This window comes from Tachypleus tridentatus, chromosome 13 (assembly GCF_004210375.1).
Source record: "Tachypleus tridentatus isolate NWPU-2018 chromosome 13, ASM421037v1, whole genome shotgun sequence".
Classification (NCBI taxonomy): Eukaryota; Metazoa; Arthropoda; class Merostomata; order Xiphosura; family Limulidae; genus Tachypleus; species Tachypleus tridentatus.
In genome coordinates this window covers 215,472,937-215,499,926 of record NC_134837.1, presented here as the reverse complement: position 1 = coordinate 215,499,926, position 26,990 = coordinate 215,472,937, and the positions used below count along the sequence as shown (strand labels likewise).

The 26,990-nt window shown below is 31.8% G+C and overlaps 1 protein-coding gene across 1 annotated transcript; it reads left to right on the top strand.

Moving 5' to 3' along the window:
• Positions 1 to 1,158: 1,158 nt before the first annotated feature.
• Positions 1,159 to 26,990, top strand: LOC143236878 (protein NDRG3-like). Its single transcript, XM_076475525.1, has 12 exons — positions 1,159 to 1,491; positions 7,088 to 7,184; positions 13,790 to 13,889; positions 14,197 to 14,317; positions 14,928 to 14,990; positions 16,221 to 16,281; positions 17,259 to 17,423; positions 18,090 to 18,193; positions 19,531 to 19,596; positions 20,289 to 20,388; positions 21,368 to 21,452; positions 23,934 to 26,990. Exons 2-12 carry the CDS (start codon positions 7,089 to 7,091, stop codon positions 24,080 to 24,082), a joined length of 1,110 nt encoding a protein of 369 aa, XP_076331640.1. The 5' UTR covers positions 1,159 to 1,491; position 7,088; the 3' UTR covers positions 24,083 to 26,990.

Genomic DNA, 26,990 nt, shown 5'->3' with positions numbered 1-26,990 from the left:
CAAACTCTCTAGAGAGGACCTCATCTCGTGTTTCAATGAGTCGATTTATTAACATACGAATTACAACAGTTAATGTGTGCATGAAAGCACAAGTATGTGTAAATAAGCTGCAACTGACTTGATTAAGAGTGAGAGTAGGAGCTGTGTGAATTCGGATGAAGATGAAATTGTTGTTTTATACCACTCTAACTGGTAAGATGAAATAATGTATTTATATAAATGTTAAGGATATTTTAGGTGAGGAAGTTCAGAACTAGAAGTAAGACTCAGCTATGGTGATCCACAGAACTGATAACAATGATCTGTCGATCAGTAAAGCTGGAATTAAACCTGATCTGAACAGCTAGGACAATATCTTTAATAGTATAGCAAACACAAACTTGGTTTAGCAATATTTGGTTGTGATGAAATCCTGCAGTTTTAAGTACTTAGAAAATTACAGAAGTTTCTAAATGTGTGTTTAATATTATTTCGGTACTAAAATGTAGATTGCATCTACACTAAGTCGAGACAGAAGGTTACATTCAAGTGGTTAAGCTTTGAAAACAACGCCTTGCTTTCAGAAAAAATATGAAACTGAAATAATGTCTCTAAAGAAAAACTGTGAAAAAGTGTTAATGTATCATACAGTCAAAAGTAAAGGTTAGTATTCCCTAATCCGAGTCAGAATACAAGTGTAGGATCCAGTTTTACAGTACTGTCCCACTATTCGTTGGTAAAAGAGTAGCCCAAGAGTTGGCGGTGGGTGGTGATGACTAGCTGCCTTCCCTCTAGTCTTACACTGCTAAATTAGGGACGGCTAGCACAGATAGCCCTCGAGTAGCTTTGTGCGAAATTCCAAAACAAACAAACAAACAAACTTATAGCTGTAAATCGTTTTCATATAGAATTATTCACTGATCGTGAAAACTGAATAATAATATGAATTATATTATGTAAAGAAAGCATGTTTATACTTGTCTCTCAGCAGTTCTGTTTTTATTTGTAAAATTATTTATCAAAGTTCGTTAACCCATCAACTTTCATTGGTCTTAGTTGCACACCCAGCCTATGAAATTATACATAAATAACAAGTATTGTTTTTTAACAACTAATTAAACTGAATGTTTTATTTGTTGACTTTTTATTTTAAATCATGAATTGATTAATAAAATATGTATATTAAGAAAAAAAAACTGTCGCTTCACGACGTCAAATGCAGCATTTACTGCAAAAACAGTCACATTATTTATATATAATAGGGAAAATGTTTGAAAATTTTCTTACCGTAATCTAACAGCCTTGAGTTAGAAAAGTATATTTATAGTTTTACGTGATTTTTTCTTTCTTTATAATAATTTATAAGGTTGGTACGCCACACCCTAAGTATCTGCGTTAAAGTTAGCTGCAAGTTTTCACAGTATGCTTTAGGAGAGTTGGAAGCTGTGTGATCAGTGTTCTGCGTTGTATATTTTCTGACAACAAGAATAACAGCGTGGATTTTTGGAGAATGTAAGATATCATTTAAGGATTTATATTTTAGTCCATAATTAAAACATTTTTAATTAGTATTAATTAAAGTTGTATTCAAATTATAAATTCCATACTTGTAGTTGTACGTCTTGGTAACTAGATAAGGGAGTGAAATAACAGTAAAATTAAACTGAACGTTCAATAGAACATACAGTGACTAAACTTCCAATTTGTAGTTATGTATGGACAAGTCACTAATAATTCTATTTATGAGATATTTCTTAGTGCTAGTACTTACCATTTTTCATTGAACTTGAACATGTTGACTTGTGATAATGATATACGTGTAGTTGCTAAGTGTTTACTTGACAACCCTTCATATTAAGAGGTTATCCTTAACTGGAAATTCAGGTATTTTATAGGATAGAATGCCGCATGAAAACAAGTGAAGACATTGACAAAGTTAAGAACAGATTAGCTAGCTCATCAGTTAAGTTTAACTCCAGTTTGTTCTGAATACTGTTAATAGGTATATCAATATTTAAAGTGGCTTTATGGCTAAAATATTTAGTTGTTAATAGATTATGGAACTTTTAAAAAAAGAGTCTTAGCATTGCTTTTTGTAATTAGGTGTTAGTTATGAGGTATTTTAACTTTGGAAACGGTAACTGGGTTTATATAAAGTTAGAAATTGAAGGTGATAATTTCTTAAAAAGAAAAACAAGTAAACAAAACAAAAAAATATACCATGCAGGCTTAACAGCCTTTTGATTTGAGGCTCCTTTCTAAAATGAGATGCTATTAGCAAAGAATGATTACAAGTACAGAGAAATCATTTTTCAGGTTGAAGGGGTCAAACTTAAAATTTAAGAACACCAAGGGACTTGTAGGTTTGTACATTTTATATATTTAACTTAATTTTAAAAAAAGAAAGCAAAGATGTAAAATCTTATTTAGGTTTTAATATGTACCTACATCTCTTGTATAGGGGGTGTTTCATTGATTGTAAAAACTGTAGTACATGAATAACAATATGTAAAGAAAGCATGTCCATGTTTGCCTTTTGAGCAGCTTTATATCTCCTTGTTGGAGAAGTAAAAGTATCTTCCCTAAAGATGTCTACTATTCTATAACAATAGGTATAACTTTGTTACACCATTATTAACATTAAATATGACAAGGTGTTTGCATCAACGTAATTAATTACCTTAATCTTGAATGCCGTAACAACATTCTCTCTACTTTTATCGTGAGAAAAATAAATAAAAATGCAACTCTTAATCTGTTCCTATATGACAACCATTCCATACCAGATATCAACCTAGTAGCCTTTCTCTGAACCATTTTCAACTATTCAATGCCATTCCTAAGGTAAGGTGTTCAAGACTTAAAACAATACTTAAATTGGCTTGTCACTAGCAACAGTGTGTTACTTGGATGGCATAAGAGCAGTAGGATTTTCTTCCATAACTGTTGGTTATTTCCATCAAAATTATAATTCAAATTATGATAGCCTTCATGCAATACCTTGCACTTTTTATAATTAAAAGCTGTTTTTTTATTTACTTCCTAAACTCTGCAATGATCTAAATTATTTTATAAAGCAGCAGTGTCATTCTTGCAACGAGAAACAATAAAGACCTTTATCAAAAGCTAGTATAAGCACTTTATTGATTATCCATTCCTCTCTCTTTTATGCAAGTCAAAAAAGAGGTAAGGTCCTACACTGAGCCTGAAATTACTTCTTGTACTTTAATCTGGTTTGATTGAGCTTCAATAATAACAACTATCTGTATTTTTCCATCTAGCCACTTAACTATCCAAAGGTCCAACCCATCCCACACACCTTTTGTGGTACTTTGTCAGATGCTTTCTAAAAATCCAGTTGCACCAGATCCATACCTCTACTTTCATCTGCATAAAGAGTAACCTTTTCTAACAATGTCAAAAGATTTGTAAGGCAAGATCTCTTAGTAACTATGCTAAACTTTGTTAAATGACTTTTCAAAACCTAAATAATCACTTTCAAAAACTTTTACCACAACTGATGTTAGGCTAATAGGCCTGTAATTAGTTGTCTGATTTTTATCAGCTCGTTTGAAAAGAGGAGTAACTTGTAATCTTCTGGTACTTACTTGTCAAGAACTTACTAACAATAGTTGTAATTGGCTTGCATATTCATTTCTTAACCTTCTTCAAATTACTTTGGAAAATATCAGAGTTTGGAAGTGTTTCACCTTGACATTTCCCAAGTTTGTTTTTATTAACAAATTATTAGCATAAATTGAAGTGGAATTTAATATGCCAGCCATCCTTCAGTTATCAAATATGACCCCCTGTTTTTATTATCTCTCAAAGGCTCTGTCTGATCATCACATTTTGCTTGCCATTAATGTATTTAAAGAAGTCCTTTGTTAATTTTTACATATACCATCAATATTTTTTCATATCCATTTTTCAGTTTTTAACTTTCTATTGTAGCAGTCAATTCAGATTTCTACTTTTATAATTATTTTCTGTAATTTGTTTCTTGGGTGTGAATCAGTGTTTCTTAAATTGAGATTTGCCCTTTTTTATATGCTCATTTTAAGTATTCAAACTAGCTTTAAAACAAAAGCACTTGGTTAGTATCTCTTATCAGTTCAATGGTGACCTTTGTAATATTAAAATGGTACAGTAGTGTCAGCTTCTTAGAATTTTAAGCACTTCAAGGTTTATTTAAGCAACTCTTCAATAATATTTTAAATGCCAGTATTTTCTTGTATATATTTAATAATTTTCACATTAAATTTTTAAAGTGAAACATGAATAATACTACTCTTCAAGTGTAATATATCTGTGTAAATAATTAGTAGTTGTATCATTATGCTGAAATTACTAGTATATCTATGTTGTTCTGGAGCTAAGAGTTGATTTTTGTTTTGAAGTGGAAATTTATTTGGTTAAACTTCATAAAATAAAGTGAATTGGATGTGGTTGACATTTATTTTTGGAGAAGTTAATTATGTTTGTTTTTATAAAGTTTCTGTTATAAGCTAATGAATACTACTGCAAAAAATGTAATAAAAAATGGGTGATTTAATTTGGCAAGTGCTACTAGAAGCACTGATACAGAATATTTTTAGTTTTTGACTATTTTTCATTGTATTAATTTTCTAAAGTACCGTATTTTCTGCCTAATAAGCCAAATTTCAGGCCCTAAATTTTGGACCTGATTTTTGGGGGTCGGCTTATTGGCCCATCACTCCTTTCGGAAATTTCTTCTTCTTAGGAAATTTTTTTTTTTTTGAAAATTACCATAGGCAGTAATTTTGTCCCATCAGCAAAGCACTTTAAGACTACAGTGAAACATTGTTTCTGGAATTTCATTGGTTACCTAATTACAGTGAGTGGAGCCAATAACGAATGACATATTGATTCCATCTCTGTCTCAATACGACACGTTCTGCTTTACTACAGAACGCCAATGATCACACACAACATGCATGCTGACGCTGAAATGAGACTAAGAAATCATTTTGAAGAAACTTGTCACTTCTTAAAAATGTCTTCGTTTATTACGGTAATAAGCAAAAACCCTCATTTTCAGAGCTGAAAATTGGCCTCGGCTTATTCGGCGATTTGGCTTATTAACCGGAAAATACGGTACATTCACCAAATAAATACTGTTGGTGAATGTTTTGATAGAAATACAACCAGCAAAAACATCATTGCCTATAGGTAAAATTTAATTTGCTTTAGTAATTTGAAATACCTTATTTGCAGTAATATGAAGTACTAATATGGCTGGGTACTTGTTAGTGATTGGATATTGGCTGAGAAAAATTTTGTTGATCTCTATGTAATAAGCAAATGCAAGTTTTAAGTTTTGCTTCTCTTCAATTTTTTGACTTTGGTTACAAATTATCATTCTATTTGATTAGATACCTTATTACTTTCACTCAAAATTGTGTATTAATGTAAAGGTTATTTATATCTGGGGATGACTGAGAGTAGCTTTTGTTTTACTACATTATTCTCTTGTCTGTTTTGCATTTTTAATTAGAAAATTATTACAGTTGTTTCTGAACTGATATTTGTAATAACAGAACTGCACTATTTAGTTTGAGCACTTTTATTCACTTCATAATACAATCTGGTTATCATTGACAGGTGAGAAAGTAAGTCATGAACTATTAGACTGTTTCCTTTTTCTTCATTGTAGAAACAGGTTTAGTAGCTGGAAGTATACTTTATCATTAAGTAAATTGTTATTTGTAGTTTAACTGCATGTAGTTTACAAGTACATGTACTAGGAAACACAAACTATTTTTATATAAATGTTTTTTGTGGTAATAGTAAGATGGATTAAATAACAAATGGGAACTGTGTATGAAGTCTTAGCTCATGATGTCAATAATAATAATAATAATAAAACAAACGGGGAGTAAGCTAAATATTTGGCATTTGTTCTTGTTTAATATTCAATGGTTTATGTGGGGTGTGTCTAAGCAACTAGTAAAGACATAACGTGTTTTACTGATTAATAAGGTGATACACGTGTGACATCGATTGACTTTTTTTTGTGCTTAGTTTATTTTCTTCTGCATTATCAATAGTCAGTAATAAAGTAATGTAAATATTAAATAGGTGAGAATTTTTGTATTGCTTTTTAAAACTGTAGGTTATATATTTGAAATGTCTTAATTTTGAAATGTATTTAACTAGATCTAAATAAACTCTTCTAAATATGGTTATTACAGTAGGTTAAACCTGCAATATCTTTTGGTATCTTTCATTTTTGTGAAGTTAATGGTTACAATCACTAATTCCTGAAATAATGAACTAACAAAAAAAATACTTTTAATGTGTCAAGTGTATTGTCTTTGTTACATAATTTCCTTAGATTCCCTTTTTTTTTTGTGAGCAACATACACTAATTTGGTTTACATGCTACCCTGTAACTATGCTGTTTACAGCTGCTGACACCATAGTTAACTAATTCATATATGCAGCATGTTTACTTAGACTTGTTCAGTTTAAATACACTGAAATAATTCATAATGTTATTCTGTTTTGACAATTTTAAAGTCAATGGACATTTGTAACTTAATGTTGTCAAGGGATAAAGATGTGTAACTCTGTAAATGTTATTTGTAGTTTATGAATGAATCTGTTTACATTAAATTTCTTCTGATAGTGTTCATATTGTACTTTTGTTGCAGTAGTTAATGGTGTTTTATTAATGATAAAAGTAAACTAATTGAAGCCCCCTCCCAAAAGAAGACATTTTATCTCTATTGTTGTGAAAATGTACCATATTACAATTGTTTGAAAATTTCTAGTTGATTGTGTTCTCTTCTGAGAATTTGCTTAATGACTTTTGAATGATTCCTGGGGTTATAGACTTTACAAGTATTCTAAGATAATCATAAAATTTTATTTGCATAACAACTGCTCTAATTTACATGCATGTGAAGTTGGTTTTATAAATGGTTCTATAATTTGTGTTCTAGATCACTGAGGAAACTTGTATTTTAGTTTTCATTATTTAATTAATTTCTTTTTTATAAATGTTGGTTTGCTGATTTGTTTCAAGTACTGTTAGTTTGTAGTAAGTTTTTTTATTTTTTATTTTTATTGTTTTTATATTTAGTATGCCAACTCCCATGATGGATGATATAGAACTAAGAAATGTTGAGCTGCAGATACCAATAATGAGAAGTTCATCAAAGACTGAAACCTACAATCAGGTAGGAAACATTTAAAAAGTAATTCTTTATCAGTAAATCATTTTTAAACCCAGTGGAAAGTATGAAACTGCATTCATTGTTTCTGTAAAGTGATTTCAAAAACTTTTGTTTTTCTTACTGAAGATAACTTGTCTTATCTTTATTTTCATCCTTTTTTTTGACTATTAACTTACTAACTTCAATTTTATCTGAAGACTGCTTAATTTTGTTTTTTCCAGTTCCTTGTTAATGTATACTATTGAAAATAATTATGGAAGCTATGAGCAAAAGAGTTACCATGTGATTTGGTTGTCACCCAACTATTTAAAGTGTCTTCTAAGCATAAAGCCTATAAAATGCAACCAGTTATACCATACATGGTGTTAGTGGTAATACCACTTATTATACTACAGGCTCTTAGTATATAGACATCAGTTTTTGTCTATAGACAGGGACACTTAATTCCTGCAATAACAAACAAACCATGTTTCTGTTTGTAACCTAAATGGAGGTATAAAAACCAGAACTTTGTAAAACTAAAGGTAAATACCTCTGGGTATGTTCTTTAAGATATGTGAAAACTCAGTACCTGTCTTGCCAATGGAAAGGTACACATTAACATGACCCCACCCCTTCAGTGTGGTTTCCTGTACGTGGTGAGAGGACCTCTAAGGGAAGGTTCTGTTTTTTCAGTTTACCTTCTTTACCGGAAGGTTCTGTTTTTTCAGTTTACCTACTCTGTATCTAAACATCCATCTGTGTTTGCCATTCATGATGACCTGTGAAGGAGAGGAGAGAATTCTGGTGTTTGAGGGTTCCATCCCTAACACACCACTTTGGCCTTGAATTCCTGTAGATGATTGGTCTTGGGGTGGCCTCCAGGGTCAATCAGATGGTCTACTTGGTCTAGGGTCAATTAAGTACCAGTGTTGGATGTTTTCAATGTGTGTTGAGGATTGTATCTGATGCTAGTGTTTGGGTATAGTGTTTACGAAGCCCTGGCATTGCTGCAGTGTCCTTGTTTGGCACTCTAGTGCGTCCCCTTGTAGGGTTTCATGATGGGTGAGGTCTGTGGGCACTGAAAATTTTTTTTTTTTTATTATGGATCCTCCAAATAAAATAGTGAAATAGTCTATAGATAAACCATCATATCTCGGATTCTTAGCACCAATCTTCAACATCTGTAACACCTGTACCTCATTTTCTTATACTACATTCTTTTTCAGACAAACCTTTAGAACAAATGTCTCACTTTTTCATTCAGAAGGTACTAGAGGGACTTGCTAGCTCTCCAAATTCAGTAAAGAAGCTTTGTTCTGGTGACATATTGGTGGAAACATCCACATCACAGTGAACTCTTGCTTTCAAATGCAGTTGGGGATATACCCATTGAGGTTACATCTCATGCTACTTCGAATTCGTCATGAGGAGTTATTGTTGAGAGGGATTTGAAGAGAATCTCTGAGTCTGAGATTCTTGCTGGTTTCTCAACTCAAGGAGTTACTGCAGTAGGGCTGTTATCTTCACTTGCAAAGATGGAATTATGATGCAGACCAATGTCCTCATTCTGACATTTCCATCACCATGTCCACCTGCCACCAATAAGGGAGGTTATTTCAATTGCAAGGTATGCCCATACGTTCCAAACCTTCTCAGATGTTTCCAGTGTCAGCAGTTTGATCACTCAAAGACATTGTGTCATGGTTCCTTGAGAATTGTGGTTGCAAGAACCACAATGCCTCTGAGTGTGAAACGGGCCCCTCATTGTAATGTTCTCACCTGTCCTATTTTTGTTCTTGCCATAAATAGTTGAAAGAAAAGAGGTGCAGTATTTGAAGACGATTCAAAACATTACATACCTTGAGGATCAAAAGTTGCTGTCTATCACTTCATCTCGGATGTAAGCTGCTGCAATTTGTTCCCTTACTACAGTGGGAGTACAGACAGATCTCTGTGGCTCTAAAAGAATTATTTTCAAACCAAATAGTCTTTTGACTTCAATGGTTGAAGTTGATGAATCAAATTCAACACCCATCTCTGTCCCTAACACACATTCCATGAACCTTCCCAAAATCCACTTTCTTTGGTTCCAGGTATGGTCATCTCCTCATGTACATCTTCTCCCACCACAAGATGGAAAACAATCATTTGTTAATGTCCTCATTCCCTGGAATCCTCTTCCAACAGCAAAGACCTGTCCATTTGACCTAGGGTAGGATCCATGGAGGTCGAAAGACCTCCCTCAAATAAAGACAATAAAGAAAAGACATGGTTGTAAACAGAAGGGCTCTCCACCCAATTTGCCTACACATGAATAAATGTCCTTGATACAATTGAACTGTTGAGGTTTATGCTCTAATCTGGATGATACCAAGCACTGATTGCTTCCTACCATTTGTCTTTCCTCACAGGAAACATTTTTGAAACATGCTGAGACAGTCACCTTTCTCTGACTTGTTTCCTTGGGCATACCATTACTGTTTGTTTTCTTTACCTGTTGTCTGGAGAGACGTGATCAATCAGACCTTGATGCTCTCATTGAACACTTGCTGTCTCCCTTTTTAATCCTGGGGGACTTTAATGGACATCATCCCCTCTGGGGAAGTGCTGGTATTGATGGGAATTGTTGTTGTTTGGAGCATATGCTTTCTGATCACAACCTTCCTCTTTTCAATTGCAGTTCTTATACTTATTTTCATGCACCTAGTTAGTCTTTAATGCTATTGATCTGTTTCCTCCCCTTCACTATTCTCCCACTTTTAATGGAGGGTTGACAGTAATCCACGAGGCAGCAATCATTTTCCTATAATTTTGAGAGAATGGCCATGGTCGATGCCACCTGACTTGCATGCCCTAGTGAAAGCTGGATCAAGAAAACTGGCCCTCTTTCACTGCTTTTGCAAAACTTGATCATGCCATTGTCTGTAAGCCATCAATAAAAGATTACATAGCACCAGTAACTGACTATTATACAAGCAGCTGCTCAATGTATTTCTAAAACCTCTACATGTTTTCCATGATATCCTTGTCTGTGGCAGAATCCTGTCTGACATATGGCACAGAAGGCCCAAAAACGGGCCTGGGATGCTTTTCTTGGGTATCTCACACTCTTGTACTGGATCGCTTTCCAGCAGGCCCATGCATATGCTCAGTGGGTAAGACATCAAAGCCAGAAGGAATCTTGGATTAACTTCACAACCAGCATATCTTCTACCACCAGTTCCAAAGTCATATGGGTCCAGATTTGAAAGGTCAGTGGGCAAATTAATTCTGTCCCACTCTTGATCTTGCTCTCTGATGGCCAGGAAGTAGCTGATACTCAGAGCATTGCCAAAACTCTAGGAGAAAGCTTTTGCTGGGTATCTGGTGCTTCTGCTTCTTCCTCCACCTTCTTAGCCATCAAGACTTTGGGCAGAGTGATCACCTCTTTCTTTTCGAGTTGATTGTCTCTATGACTAACTTTTTTTTCTTAATACTTAACTGGCCCTTCATTGGTGTGGCAGTATGTTGGTGGGATCTGATGTACACTATAAAATGCTGCACCATATGTTTCCTGCTTCTCTTGCTATTCTTATTGTTTTTAACTGGATCTGACAAGAGAATATTTTCCTGATACCTGGCACCAGGCTATTGTCCTATCTTTCTTTAAGTCTGAGAAGGATCCCAAGATTCCTTCAAACTACTGTCCAATTGCTTTGACTAGCTGTCTTTGTAAGAGCTTAGAGAGGATAGTTAATGCTTGTCTTGTTTTCTTCCTCTAATCAACCTCCTCTTGCTCACAGTGTGGGTTCTTACGACAGTGCTCCACTGTGGGCCACCTGATTTGACTTGAAATGTCAATCAGAGAGGACTTCTCAAAACATAATCTTGTATCAATATTCTTTGACATTGAGAAGGCTTATGATGCAACATGGAGGTATGGCTTTTTGCAAAATCTCCATACACATGGATTGTGGCCATTTGCCCATTTTTATTAAACTTTTTAATGGACAGGCAATTCAAAGTTCTTGTGGGTTTTACACTTTTCCATTCTTTTCTACAGAAACTTGGGAGTCCCCAGGGCTGTGAATGTTACACTTTACAGTATAAAGATTAATGCCAAATGGGCTCTATGTCCACAACTTTTACATTTCATGTCAGTTGTTGAACATAAGATATATTTCTCAGCAGCTACAAACTGCTCTAACTTGTTTATTGAAGTGGACCACAACAAATGGCTTTAACTTCTCTCTATAAAAGCATTTGCACACATTTTCTGCCAACAGGATATTCACCCTACTCCTGAACTCCATATTGATGAATTAGTGTTGCCTGTGGTCCTCGAGACAAAGTTCTTGGGGCTTATCTTTGACTGTAAGTTGATTTGTTAAACCACACATCAAGCAGCTATGGGTCAAATGTACAAGAGCACTGAACATCCTCTGTGTTCTCTCTTCCAACACATGGAGGAGTGGATTGATGTTCTATGCTAAAGATATTGTGCTCTTAATTGATCGAAATGTGACTGTGGATCATTGGTCTATGGCTCTGCCAGGACCTTGGCCTTAAAGATGCTAGACCCCAATTAGCATCAAGTACTTTAGCTCTGCACTGGGGCTTTCTGCACTTCCCTACTTCAGAGCTTATACGCAGTCTCATGAACCTTTGTTGCACCTCTGCTGTTTGCAGCTGTCTTTACTATATGCTTCAAAACTTCTTTCCTTACCAAAGCATCCTACCTGGAGTTGTTTTCCTTCCTCAGTGGGCCATACTTATTCAGAACAGAAGATTTGCCATGCTCCTTTTGGCCTTTGTATTCAGACACAGTTGAATGAATTGGGTCTGTCTTTGGATAACATTGCTGTATCCACTGGTCAGCCCATCTCACCATATATTATTAGTCCCCAAATATGACCTATCTTTACGTCATCTGAGGAAAGCAGACGCAGATGGTTTGAAATCAAATGACTGTGGGCTCTACCATGGCTTGTTGTAGTTCAGTGGTTGCATGTAGAATCCCCTCTACAGTTTCTGTGTTCACTGCTGAACTGTACACCACTTCTCTTGCCCTGGATCATATAGAAGTTAAGCATTACTCAAACTGCCCTATTTATACTGACTCGCTTAGTTTTCTACCGGTCCTGGAACTGCTTCATGTTAGTTCATGCCCTGTTCTTGCCAATATTCAAAACTGACTGGCCCATTTCTCTATCACATCTACTTCTATCCAGTTTTTCTGGATACTGGGCCACGTTGTTATGTGTGGGAATGAGCTCTCCAATATCACAGCTAAATCAATCTGATCTGGCACTATCACTACTGTGCCTGTTCCATACATGGACTATGGTCCTGTATTTCAGGCTTGGCTCTGTGCCTGTTGGCAATAGACTTGGAGTGAGCAGTGTGGAAACAAGCTCTTCCAAATAAAACCCTCTATTAGGCTTTGGCAGTTTTGCTGCCATAAGGATCAGAAAGAGGAAGTTCTAGCTAGACTATGCATTGGTCACAGTTTTTTAACACGTTGTTTTCTCTTATCTGGAACTGATGCACCAATGTGTTGTCTGCGTAACGTTCAGGTAAACATGAACCTGTCCCATGGTTTATCTGTAATGTTAGTGTTATTGGCAATGGTTACACTGTCCACCTTGGAAACGTTTTTTGTATTTTAAAGGCCATTAATATTTTTAATGCTATTTAAGTTTTTTAATTTATAAGTTAGACTTTTTTTTAATGTGATTCCCGAGCTTGATTTGAAATTAGAAAATAGCTGTAATGTCAAATAACTCTGAACCAGGACTGGAAAGGCCAACTTCAGGTGGCTAATGGTGGTTTTTGAACTTACCTTTTATTCTTCCTGGTGACTTAATTACAGTTATGCTACAGAAAGTCTTACAACTTGTATTACTGTAGCTTCTCTTACTGCTGTAGACTAGATGTAAAAATTGGTTTTAATACTATTTGTTTTTTAAACTTTTTGTTTCACTGTAATTTCCTTTTATGAATTTTACTAATTTTACTTTTAATTTTAACTTTTTGCTGGATGTTTGGCACAGATAGCTTAGTTGCTTTGTGCCATAAAATGCCAAACCAACCAACTGCAATAACATAAAGTGGTCTCAGTGTACTTGTAATGCTCGAAAGTGCTACTAAGAAGAGATAATAAAAAAAACAACAAAAAACAACAACATTTGTTTATCTTATTATCTAGGGAAAGCTGTAAATAATTTATTTTGGTAATAAACCATACAATGTACAGAAAAACATTAAATTGTATCATGATGCCATTGGAGGAAGTGTTAGTGGTATGCAGTCAACATTTTTAATAAATACAAAGCCAGTATAAACCTAAAATGTTTTAACCCTAACAGATTTAACATTTTAGATGTTGGACATCAAGAGATATAACATTAATCTCTTACACTATCTGAAGAACTGAACATACAGTTATGAGAAATGTAACCTTCTCTAACTAAGGTGATATTTTTATTGTAAGTTTATTACATTAAAATTCAACTTTAAAATTATGAAGTGTTTTACTGATTTGTGAAAGTTTTGAAAACATTTACCTTTGTTATTAATGTCATTTCTATATAATGCTAACATTTAATAACTTTTAAATCAAATGATAAATAAGAAACTTGTTACAGGAGGAAATGATTGAAACAGATTTTGGAAGAATGTTTGTTGCTGTTCAGGGGGAGCGAAACAAACAAGCAATAATTACTTGCCATGACTTAGGCCTGAATAGTAAGCATTCTCACTCTAGTTACAATCTCTAAGTCCACTTTTGTTTTTTGTTTTCTTGTCTTGAATACAAACTTTTAACAGTTAACTTCTGTAATACTTTGTTGCAAGAAATTACTCTTGCCTATTATTATTTAGTCATTTTTATTAAGAAGAAACTATTCATAGCCTTGTCAGTTCTTGTTGCTTTCATGCTATCTGAGTTTAAAATTGAGTTCTCATGTTTGCTGCAGTTAGTCACAATACGTGTGGTGAATGTTAATCTTTTATGTAATTCTATATTCTTTTCATTTAACCTTTATCTTTGCAGATATATCTAACTTTCAAGCATTTTTCAACTATGTCGATATGCGTGTACTGTTGCAGAGCTTTTGTGTTTACCACCTTAATGCTCCAGGACAGGAGGAAGGAGCACAGACACTTCCAGAAGGGTAATGTTTATCTTAGTTTTTTAAAATTGTCTTTATATTCCTTTAATCTACCAATAAACAAACTTTGTGTAAATATGGTTTTTGTGAATTATTTTTATTTGTATGTATTTGGAGAATTTTATTTGTTTTGACAGTCTGTTTACCAAATACTGTGTACAAATATCTTTTCTGCTATTAGTGATTTATAGTACTTAAGGTTTATGTTGCAGAATAATTAAAACCTATGTAACAAAACTCTTGTTACTGTTGGTGAACTTTTAAGTGCCTTTTTTATTTGAAGCAAAAGTTTAATTATGTATATATATGTGTGTGTGTGTGTGTGTGTGTGTGGTAAGATTAAAAGAGGATCTGCATTGAAAGTGTTTTTATACAAATTTTTATTACAAATTGTGAACCATTCACTGCCATGGTAGGCATTGTTCGTAAATGAACTACAAAAGCACACTTTCAAGTTTTAAGATCTCTTAAAATAATATCTTCCTATATCTGATATGTGGTGCATGGATACCTTAACTAATCAGTAAATTTTAAATAGCAGTATAAAATAAGTGGAATAAAATCAGTTTAATGATACTGACTATTAAGCTAATTGGATTGTTTTTATATACAGGTATGTGTATCCTACAATGGACCAGCTTGCTGAAATGGTCCTATGTGCTGTTAAGTTTTTCAAGTAAGTAATTTCCCCTTTATTGTTTATTCTTAAAATTAACCTTATTTAATCATGATGAGCTTGGTATAACATACATGAGTTAAGTATTTATACAATGTTTGCATTATGAGTTTGGTACACTTTTAGTAAAGGTTGGAAGTTTTGTTTTTGTACAGACAAATTCAGTTTATGATAAAATATTTTTCCTAAAGATTTTTTTTTACTGGCTAAATTCCAATAATTATGAACCAAGTGTTCAGTTCTTGAATGGTATAGCATAGTTTATTTGCCAAACTCAATGAAATGTTTAAGGAAATATAAATTTTTTCACACGTTCTGAACTGTAGGAACACTTTCTTCTCCTCCTATTTTTGGTTTTGTTTATAAACACTTTATTTGTCATTTAATTTAAATAATTTATGTAGGTGTGTGTTAGTATAATATTTATAATATATCACACTTCTATTAGCTTACTCATGATACTTTTTTAAGTAGTGAGCAAAAAACCAATCAGAATGCAGGGGGTACAAACACTTTCTGTCGTAACTGTATTTAAGTGTGTTCTTTAAATATCTACTTTTCAGTTTAAAGCAATTAACTAACGTATACTATAAAATTTGATTTATCTAAAATTTTATACCGAATCTATTGACAAACTTATAGTAATTCAATTAATTTGATGCAAGTCAACAACTTTAATGATATGACCTTTGACCTGTCACAAGGTTTTAAAGTTTTTAACTTTAATATTTTCATATGTAGGATATATCAAACAGTATTTATATGTACATTAATTGTAACTTGAGTTGAACAGTACTTAAATGTATAAATAAATTATAATTTACTTCAGTGCATTAAAACTAGTTATTTCAGATTTAATATTATGTTTAAATGACCAAAACAAATTTAATATCAGCTTTATGGTAGATATCCTATAGTTTTGAACACCTAAAAGAAGTGTTGAAGCTATACTCATGAAGCAACAATATTTTGAAAAAAATCTTTAATTTCTTCTCCCCTAATAATTATAATTCATATTTCATGTAACATTATTGTTTTTGTATTTACAGTAAAGAATTGCCACTTTTTAAAGTATGTTGGGTATTTTAATTCAACAAACACATTGTTGACAATCACTATTAAACGTTGAATTTGTAACTGTTACTAACCTTAGTGTCAGAAGAAATGTTTTTAATAGATCAGAAGTATTGATTCAAATCATTTCAGAGTTACTGTTTTTTATTTATATAGCTTGAAGCACTTTGTGGGCTTTGGTGTGGGAGCTGGTGCAAACATATTGGCAAGATTTGCTGTAAGTTTGTTTCAGTGGAATTTATTTTTTTGGAAAAAATAAACTGTGAGCTTGTAACTTCAAATTTTTTTTTTTTTTCTCATTAAATGTGTAATATCAAATGTTTACAAACTTAGAGCAATAAAATCTCGCTTTTATCAGATGTATAAAATTTAAATTGCCAATTAAAAATTGAACTTTGTTCATTTCTTTTGTATTGGTAGTTCATAGTTTTCAAACAAAATGTGGTAAATGTTTTCTGAAGGTTAATGCTAATTTTGGAGTTCATTCCAAGCCTGTAGTAAAACAACTGTTTCCACAATATTTCAATAAAACTTCTGTTATCCTGAAATAATTTCTAGAACAGCAAGAATGCTTTCAGCATTTAACTAATAATAACCAAGGATGGAAAGTTATGAAACTTCAGCTCAACTAACTGGATCACTTGAACATTAACAACTTGTTTCAGCACTTACACTTATTTTTATTAAAAAGATTCTGATTTGTAGACTTGTTTAAAAAGTATTTATAGTTTTAATGGATACACATGTTGACTTTAAAAGAAAATAAAAAAAAAAGTTATAACTATGTTTGAAACTATTCAGTGTTACTTTTGACCAGAAGCAAAAGAAAAAAGGAACTCAACTATTTGTCTAAACTTTGGTCTTTTGTGGTGGTATGCAAGTACATATTTGAATACTGCTATTTAAAATATTTTGAATTTTGTATTCACCAGAAACTTTTATTGTGTGAAAAATGAATGAATAAGTACTTGTGAAACTTAAAATCTGAAATTGTGACATTTTACACTAAAATATTGAACTATATAAGTATATTATAAAACAAGAACTAGATCACTTAAATAAAAAACAAAAAAACTTAAATATTTTGACTATTATATTACATAATAATGTATTATAATTTTTAAGTAAAACATCTTGATTTGAAAACCTTGTTTAATTAAAATAAATGTGCCTTTCTTTGTTTTTTTTCTTTAGCTTCAATACCCAGATCTTGTGGATGGACTTTTCTTTATCAACTGTACTTCTACAGTAGCTGGCTGGACTGAGTGGGGTTACCAGAAGCTGAATTCCATGTGTCTTCGTTCTTCAGGAATGACTTCCTCTCCACTAGAGTATTTGTTGTGGCATCACTTTGGGAATGTTTGTACTCATTCCTATTATACTTTGAATTACAAATTTGTGATAGTTTTATTGTGGAAAATGTTAGTGTAAACAGTCTATTCAAGTTTGATCCAACTCTAGTACAACACTGTTTTATCAGAAGCTCTCGTATGGAGAAAAAAACCAAACCTTTACTACAACAGTTCTTTCCTGTTTTACAGTTGTAAATAATTTTCATTTGTATAAAAGGGTGTTTTTTTTATGAGAGAACTGACTGATTATAATATCTGTATCAAATCTGAGGTTAAACGGAAAGGGGTGTTTAAAAGGGTTGTAATATTAACTGAAACTGCCCTCCTCCCTCACCTTAAGTGTAACGACTTTTATAAATTTCTTACTGGAATATATTAAACACACATTTGTCCTTGTACACATTAGGAACTTTGTACATTTTTGATTTTCAGAATATGCTAGAAGTTGAACATATCTTTTCAAACATATTTTAGATTTTTAATTTCTGTAAAATGATTTAAAACTGCTTTTGCTCACTTACAGCTCTTAAGGCCTATGTTAGTATAGGAAGTAATTTTAATATATTGGAGTAACTTTTTTACATACTGACTGCATGAAAGAATAATCTTAACATCTCTGAGACATCTGTCACAAGTTAATGAAGTTTTTTTTTTTTTCTTTCTAATATTCTAGATAACGGAGGATAATAATTATGACCTGGTCCAAGCATACAGTCAGTATTTCACAAAAGTTGTCAATCCCTACAACCTCTCATTATTTATAGATTCCTATATCAGGTATGGCTTATTGGACATAATGTGTGAAAGAACACAAATGCTTGAGTTTGCGAACTTAAGCATTAATATTTCTTGTAATGCAATTTTATCAGTACAGTCTCTCATGTTACTTTCATTTTTATGTAAGTAAACACAAGTTTTTCAGAGAATTATTTTTTTGACAACTTTATATGGTAATTAGTTTAAAATCTTTCATCTCGATGAATAACAACTTTTGAATAATACATGTTTTTTCTAGGGGTTAGATTCTTGTTTGTAGAATGAATGCTTCACTTCAGCACTTATTATAATAAAATTCATCCTTATCTATTGCTCAAGTTTTCCACTATGTAAAAGTCTAAGATAAAGTTACAAGCACATGATACTGAATCAGTAAGTATAGAACTGTGTAAGTTGGTATGTTACTATTGTGATAAATTCTGAATAATGCAATTAAATATGAATCCTTAACAAGAACTGGAAGCTATGCTCATTTTGATGTTAAGATATGTACGTGGCAGCTACTCCAGTTGTATAATCATCGTTATTGGGAAAGAAGTATCAGAGCTATATGGGCATAACAGATTTGCTGTAACTATACATTGAAGGAAACCATCTGTCTTGTACAAGTTAAAGTTATGGTCAATCCCACTATTTGTTGGTAACAGAGTAGCCCAAGAGTTGGCAGTTGGTGGTAATGACTAACTGCCTTCCCTCTAGTCTTGCACTACTAAATTAGGGATGGCTAGCTCAGATAGTCCTCATGTAGCTTTGCACAAGATTTAAAACAAACCAAACCACTCTCTAAGTCCTAATCGTACAAAATCTGCCATGCTTTGGTGGGAACTTTGAATGAAAGATTTCATTAAACAATTGACTTATTTATCATAGAAAACTTTTTCAAGATTAAAGTTCAGTCTTTTGCTTTGATGTTGATAAATTTTTTTTTTAAAGCCACAATAATTTTGTTTTAAGGCCATTCAGTTTAATATTGACTTGGTGAGATGATAAATGCACATTCATCATAGAAGCAAGTGACTTTAATAGAAAATTTTCTTCTTGATCAAGTTAAATTTGATCTTGTAACTTGTGTAAGACTGATACCCATTACCCAAGTTTTAGTTTTATTCTTCTGGGTTTCTTTTCAAACAGTTCTTGCTTGTTGATGTTTCAGAGCTATTTAATTTCACTCTATGGGGAAATTAAAAGTATAATTACTTCATTGGTTGTAAGTGTATATCTAACACAACATAAATTTGATCTGTCATGTATTGTGGTACTGTTAGGTAAAGAACCTGTTTTTATTTAAAAAAAAAAAAAAAAGGGATTTTCTAGTGGTGTTTTTATAATGGTTTCAGGCGTACTGACTTGCAGATACAGCGGGAATTGGATAATACAAAGAGAAAGTCTGAAAGAAGATTCAAGTGAGTTTCATATGGTTCACAAACATGTGAAAGAATTATCTACTTTTTGAAACTTTGGAAAAATAATTCCTTGTTTAAAATATTTAATATGTAAATATATCCTGTACTTCATATGCAGTGTAATATTTGGTACTATATTTTTCTTTCACTATTTAATGAGTGGAAGGAATATAGATATTAATTCTGCTGACATTTTATTACATTCCAGTGTTACAAAAATTATTTGTGCCAATTGTTAAGTTATTAGTTCAGCTGTGCCTTCCACAGAGAACAAGAATTGTTGAAATAACTCATTCTTTCTATATTGGTAGAGTATATATTTGAAGGAAATAAGAAACTGTAATGCAGAACTAAATAGTCAACACAACTAGTGCCAGCCATGTTACATTGTATAAAAGTTTGTATAAAGTTTGTGGTATGTTTAAAGAAACAGTTTATTTTGATATTCTTTTATTCTCAATATTTAATTAACAGAGGAGCAGTGTGGATATTGAAAGTAAGAGCATTTGAAAATGTACTTCATCAGAATTTCTTTATCTTGAGCACCAAAATTATTCTATTGACTTGGTTATTTGCAGAATGGGGGGGAAGGAAATCAAGTTCACTTTAAGCTTGTTTTCATTTATCTTTATTCACTTGCATTATCGGCACGTGTTTTCTTCAGTAAAACCTGATTTTTCTTTCATTGACAGAAGTGGAGTGTTACTGATGTCAGGTGCATTGTCACCTCATTTGGATGATACTATTGAGATGAATGGAAGACTTGATCCTTCTAATTCTACTTGGATGAAGGTAATTACTTCCTATTTGGGTTTTATACATCATTTATCATTGATCACCCTTTTGTTAAATATGCCCTGCTGGTTGCAATAGCCTTAACCACATGTTAATGTTCAAAGTGAATACATTTATGGAAAAACAAATATTCAGCAACAAATTTGTTTATTGTAGAGCTCTGGAATATCTGAACTTAAGTTTTAATTAAATATTTGTCCTTAAGTCACTACAGCTAGTTGAAGAAACAGGTTAATTTACTTACTACAAACGTGTTTCTGTTTTACTCCTATCACCCTTGGATCACCAGTTTGTATTTCTGTCTTTCACTGTTATGCCAGTGAGAGCAGTTAAAATTTATCCATTTTCAAACAGATGGTGTAAACTTGAAGTAAGATGAGCACAGTTGTATTTACTCCAGTAAATAATAAATATTTAGATACCTTCAAACAAATTTAAAATTTAGTCCTCCATTGTTATTGGCTCCAGAACTGAAAGTGATTGAGGATAGTTTTCACCCTCTGCATGTGCAAGCAAGATTTCTGAAATGGCTAAATGGATTTTAGGAAAGTTTGTAGTCACCTGAACTATGACCCAACTTAGAAGTAATTAGTTTTGGAGGATGGTTGCAAAAATCCTAATTTTCTAACTGTTTTTCTTTTTTCTATTAATTAGTCAAAAGTGACTAGATTTTAACAAAACTTTGAGCATGTGTAAATATTCCTTGTTATCCTACCAAATAAATGGTCTGTGTCCATTGATAGAGATGGACATATGGATGATTTTCTGTTCTAAGATGGACTGGTATGATTATCACTATGGTAATGGTATGTACTCTCTTGAATTTCCTTTCTAGTTTATTATTCAAATCCAGCTATGTGTCATTATTATGATCACATGTCATTTTAAGAGTTACAACATACCTTTTGTCCTGTTGCATGTTCAGTGGCTAATTTCAAGTTATAAAGTAACATACTATCTGAGGTTTTTTCAATAGATATCAGATTGTGGAATGGTTATGGAAGAACAGCCAGGAAAAGTGGCAGAGGTTTTAAGACTATTTCTACAAGGCCTAGGATTTGGTAAGATTAAAAGGATACCATTGTTGTAAAACCAGTTTTTTATTCATGTTTTTTTTTTTTTTGGGGGGGATATACTTACTATAAAACAGAGATAAGGTATTTTGTATTTTGACAACTAATTTAAATTTTCTGTAAATTTAGATTGTTTTTTTTAAAGGAAATCTTAAAACTCAACACATACCCAGGTCTTAATGTTTTGAAAACAGGATTAACTTTATGTACAAAATAAGCTATCCTCATTTGTCCACAATGAGGAATCTAATCCCATTTCAGCATAGCCACTAACCAACTGGAGGTTATTCTATTTGAACTTATAAAACCTGAAATGCATGTTTGGGAATGTTCCTAAAGAATTAGTCAGTTCATGATGATTAGAATATTTTGTACATACACTGTTAGTCTTCTGCCACTATGGAAATACTTTAGTATGAAGTCTGTTAGAATAACTTAATTTTTTTTGATCTACCACTTCCTTGAATATGTTCTTGTACAAAATGGAAATGTAATCTAATTGTTAGGTATGATAAAATGACCATAAATTTCAGAAAAATTCTTTACTATACTTAGTACTTAAAGAATTGTTGTAACCAAACCAGTTGTTTATTACAGTTCTTTGGCTTGCCAAAAGACCATTACTAAGTTGCATGCCTTTTGATCAACAGTATTTACCTGTGAATCTGCTATAGTCTTCCTTAATCAGGAACAATCCACTGACTATAATAATGTGATCCAGCTCATCTGAGCAACATAAATGATTTTATATTGTGGAATTGTTGTGGGAAATGTCATTACTTGTTTTTGCTGTAATGTTCATGCACTTGTTATAAAAAAATGTTATAATATATTTTAGTACAATATACATGAGTTAAACATTTATACTAACTTTTGATGTAGTATGTGTATCTTCATAAAATATTGAAATTTATTTTCTTGCACACATTTTATTATGAAATATTTTTACTTAAATTTATTTGTTTAGTGGTCAAATCTGTCTAATTATTAGTCCAAGGGCAAAGTGAGTTTTGTGTTATGATTGAAAAAAAACAAACAAAACTCCAAAAACTATTTGTTCCTAAAAATTTTCTTGTAATCTCAACTTTTGTAAATACATTGAAAACATTTGTTTTCAGTAAGACTATTTTGGCTGTTATTTTTGTCTGCCCTAACTCTGTGGGGTCTGTAAATTTGACCCACCTCATAATTATCATAAGACACAATTATAAATGCAAATTATGTATTTTTTGTTCTAAAATGACAACATTGTAACACAAATACAGATGTCTTTAGTCTAAATAGCTTTGATTTGTAAAATATTTATTTACTTTTTATTATATTAAATTTCCAATTGTGCATAGTTAACATTACAGAACTTGTCTTGGCTGTCCTTTAGTGGAATAGTATTTATTAAAATAGTTGCATGTCAGTTATTATACATTGTATATCTATATAGATAATTAAATCTAACAAATAAGTTTAACTTATCTTAATGTAGAACACCAAATAAATAAACAATTATATATTGTATTTGTGACAACCTTTGGACTTGTTTGTTGCTTGTAAGTTGCTAAGACTTTATGAATTTTGCATGTGGAGGATTTGAAAATACTCCCCCCCTTTTTTTTTTTTTTTTTTTTTAGGTTCTATATCCACATTTAAAATAACCAAAATATCGCTAACTACATCAGTGCCATGTCCCTAATTTATCAAGCTTATTTTGACCAATGTGTTAACCATCATATAACCATGAAACTATATCATAACGTTAAATGTAATTTATTTTCACAAAATGCAGCAAGCTTTTAGTACATATTTAAAACCCTTGAATTATGCCTAACTACTAAACAAGTACAATGAAGCAACAAGTTCTTGTTCAACAAATGAAATGGCCCAAGTTGCATAAAATAAGGAATTGAACTGTGTAGTAATGCATGGGTCACTCAGTCCACACTTTGTTGAAAATTTGTTTTTGTTTTTCTGCAGCTTAAATTAATTCTTATTTTACTTGCTTTTATGATGTGTAATAAAATGGTATTAAGATGTTTGACACATGTGACTTAGTCTGCAGATTCAAAATTTGCTTTAACAAAACGAGCTGGCATTCCGTGTAATTCAGTAAATTAAGATCTTTTTTTCACTAACTGGATAAAACGTTTGTTGATACTTCTCTAACATTTGTTTTTGGTAACTTGTACGAAAACTCTTGATCTTCAACAGATGAAGGGTTAAGCAAGGTTGACAAATTGGAGTGAAGAAATGTCAACTGAGGATTAAGTTAAGACTTCCTTTAAGAATTTGATCTAAGCTCATGTCAGGTTTACTTGTATATATTCATAATTGAGTACAATTAAATATAATTGTGTATAAAAGTTGTGATGTGCACTTTTATCTACCCATGTCAATGGTCTTAAGAAACAGTTTATCTGGATTTTGTTTAAAATCAGTAGAAGTTAATCTGGTAATTTTTAAGTTTGTTTCTTGTAGCACCAACCATATCAACAAGGGGTGCGATCTTGACTCGAAAGCGACCATTAGAAGAGGAGAATGTTGGTGTAGGGGACCAAGTGTCAAACTTTCATCAGGAAGTTCATATTGTGGAAAATCCAATTGACCAACATACCCTGATCTGCTGAATGTGCTCAATTAGTTTGTAGACCACATGATTTGTAGTTTCAATTATCAAAGAGTGTAGGGTAGAATAAATAGTTCCAGTTGTTGCAACACATGTTAGAGTTATTGTAACCTATTCCTATAGACCACCTTAAGAAAAGATTAGTGCTCTAACACTAACTGCCATAATGCTTCCACACACATGCCTGATTTATAAAGACAACGATTCCAAGCTCATGGCCTTTAGTTGTCCAAGGTATAGAAACAAACCTGTATTAATGCATGTGCATGTTTGCATTACAAATGTAGTTAGGGTTAAACAAAAGAATATCTGCCTTGACTGTAAGCCCATTATTGCAAATGCTTTGGTGTATTTATAGAAACAAAGTAATAGTCAAGAAGCATTATTAAGGGAAAAGTAGTGATGTACAGTGATTGGTCCTGAAACATTTATCAAACTACTGGTGCTTTTCTGTGTGTTTATCAAATGATTGGTGCTTTGAAAGAAACTCTACTTTTAAGCGTGGTAGTATTTAACCTAACATAGCTGTATCTATTCAGTTACCCTAACAATTTGTAAGTCATAAGTCTTCTGAGTAATTTATGAAATGATAAGATGCTACATTGTTTGTTATATTTTGTAAAAACAACAAATATTTATAGCTATTTTGTTGACATTTATAGATTTTTTAATTTATCAATAAACTTTTCATATTTGCAATATTTCTTTTAAACACTTTTCAAAGTATATTATTCTAAATGCCCTTTTTCAGTTAATTAAACTTTGCATAAACTGTGAAAATAGGTTTTAGATTATAATTTTTCAATTTCCCTATCATATTTTCTAATTAATTTAGTGCAGGAAAAAAAGTGCAAAGTTATTAAAGATGTACAAGTCAAGTTATTTGAAAGTAGGGTTGTATTTTTTACATATTTTATTCAGTAACTAATTGGAACTAGTCATCTCTAGGTCAACTTTACTAAGTCATTTTAAAGTTCTCCATTTCTATTGTTAAATGAAGTTTGAACTGTTAAAGTTGTAGTTAATTAATGATGCAATCTAACATGATTCTGAAAGAACTTTGGTTTTATTCATTATTTATGTTAGAAACATAATTCTTAACGTGAAGGTTCAATCTTTGTTAATCCATAACATTTTATCTCCAAATTGAAAACTTAAAGGTGTCATATTAAAGGCACTTGGTGCTGTAATGGAATTGTCAAGACTTGATCTGTGTTCTCCAGAGAAATTAAAATTTCAGTATAAGTACTTTTAATATAATGAAAAAAACAAACTATTTTAAATGAGACAAAGGTGTATGGTTCTTGAATTTTTTAACTTTATATTTCCAGTAAGTTTCTTTTATTATAATGTATACTGTTGATGCTGCTTAGTTTAAATTTGGATTTTTTTTTTGTCTTTTAACATGTGAATAAACAAAGGTGAATCTCTCATTTAAAGATATCTTTGTTATAAATTAAAAATGTTTTCCAGAACAGTTGTTTAATCTTACATTTATCTTTCATTAGTGTGAATGTTTGTGCAGTTTTTTGTTCTATTGTTGTGCATTTCCCAAAGATTCCAATTTTATCTGTTCTTGCTGTAGCGAGTATAATACAATACAAAATATAAAGTACTTCTCAGTTTGAGTCATGGAAATGAGTACGTCTATCTCTAGAATAAGTTTACAAAGATCAGACATTACTGTTTTTGCCATACCTAGTAACTGTTCATGGTGTTCTAATAAATTCTATACAACAAACACTCCATCAGCTTACCATTTCAAAAAAAATTAATTTGCAGAAGACAAGACTAAAAGTTAATACAGTTCTTAAATTATTTTAATATATTGGAAAGTTATGAAAACAAGTAAACCTACTCCTTCACTTGTGAATCTTTGTACAATTATTGAAGAAAGAATGATCTAATTTTGAGATACTCACAAGAATCATTTTGAGTGTTTTTGTTTTTTTATGCAATTTTGTTGTACTTCAAACTATCATAATGTACACTGGAGGAAAAAATATACAGGCAAACCACAGATGAAAGTAGTTTCTTTAAGGCTCTGTACATAAATTAAAACCATGATGTTTGTACAGTTGATAAATGTTTACAGGTTATTGTTAATAGAAATAAATTGTGTATCTGCATATGATCTTAATGTTATATTGCTCTGAGATTTATGGTGAAAGGGGAAGGAAAACTGCACCTAATATACATGGAAAACTATATTGCACAGCAAAAACTTTTGTACCATTTTTGTGTATATATAATTCTTATCACAAAGAGCTTATTTGTTATAGTGAAAGATTATAAATGAAAGATTAGATTTGGAAATTTTAACTATCTTTGGAAGAGTAATGAATAAGAAACCATTTCATAACTGAAATGGTGTCTACTCCCACAAGAAATGCACTTTTTGTGATACATGTATTTAAGGTATTTATAAAAATGTTTATATTTTGGAGTGTATGTTTCCTTTTTGTATATTTGTTATTTAAGGTAACTATTTTTAAACTTGTGTAAAAAAAATAATTCTGTGTTGTAAAAAATATTTTAATTATTGACTTTTAATTGTTTGAATATATAAAAAAAGGAAAACTTGCATGTTAAAATGTATTTCAACTTTTCTGCAATTAATTTACTATATTTTGTGCATTATTCTCTGTTTTTGTCATCTAATTTAATAAATAACAAAAATAGGGCTTTGTACATTCTCCAAAGTCTTTAACTAATACCAAGCTTATTTCCTCAAAGTCAAAGAAGTTCTGGACTTGATCTTTTGAGGGCTATTACTTCATTATGTACAACTTTCATACTTTGAGCAATATCTTGTACAAAGTTTTAGATGTATAGGAGGTGTCTGTAGTAAACACTAAGGGATGCCCTTTGCAAGCACAATGTTCTAAAAAATAAAATCAATGGATGAA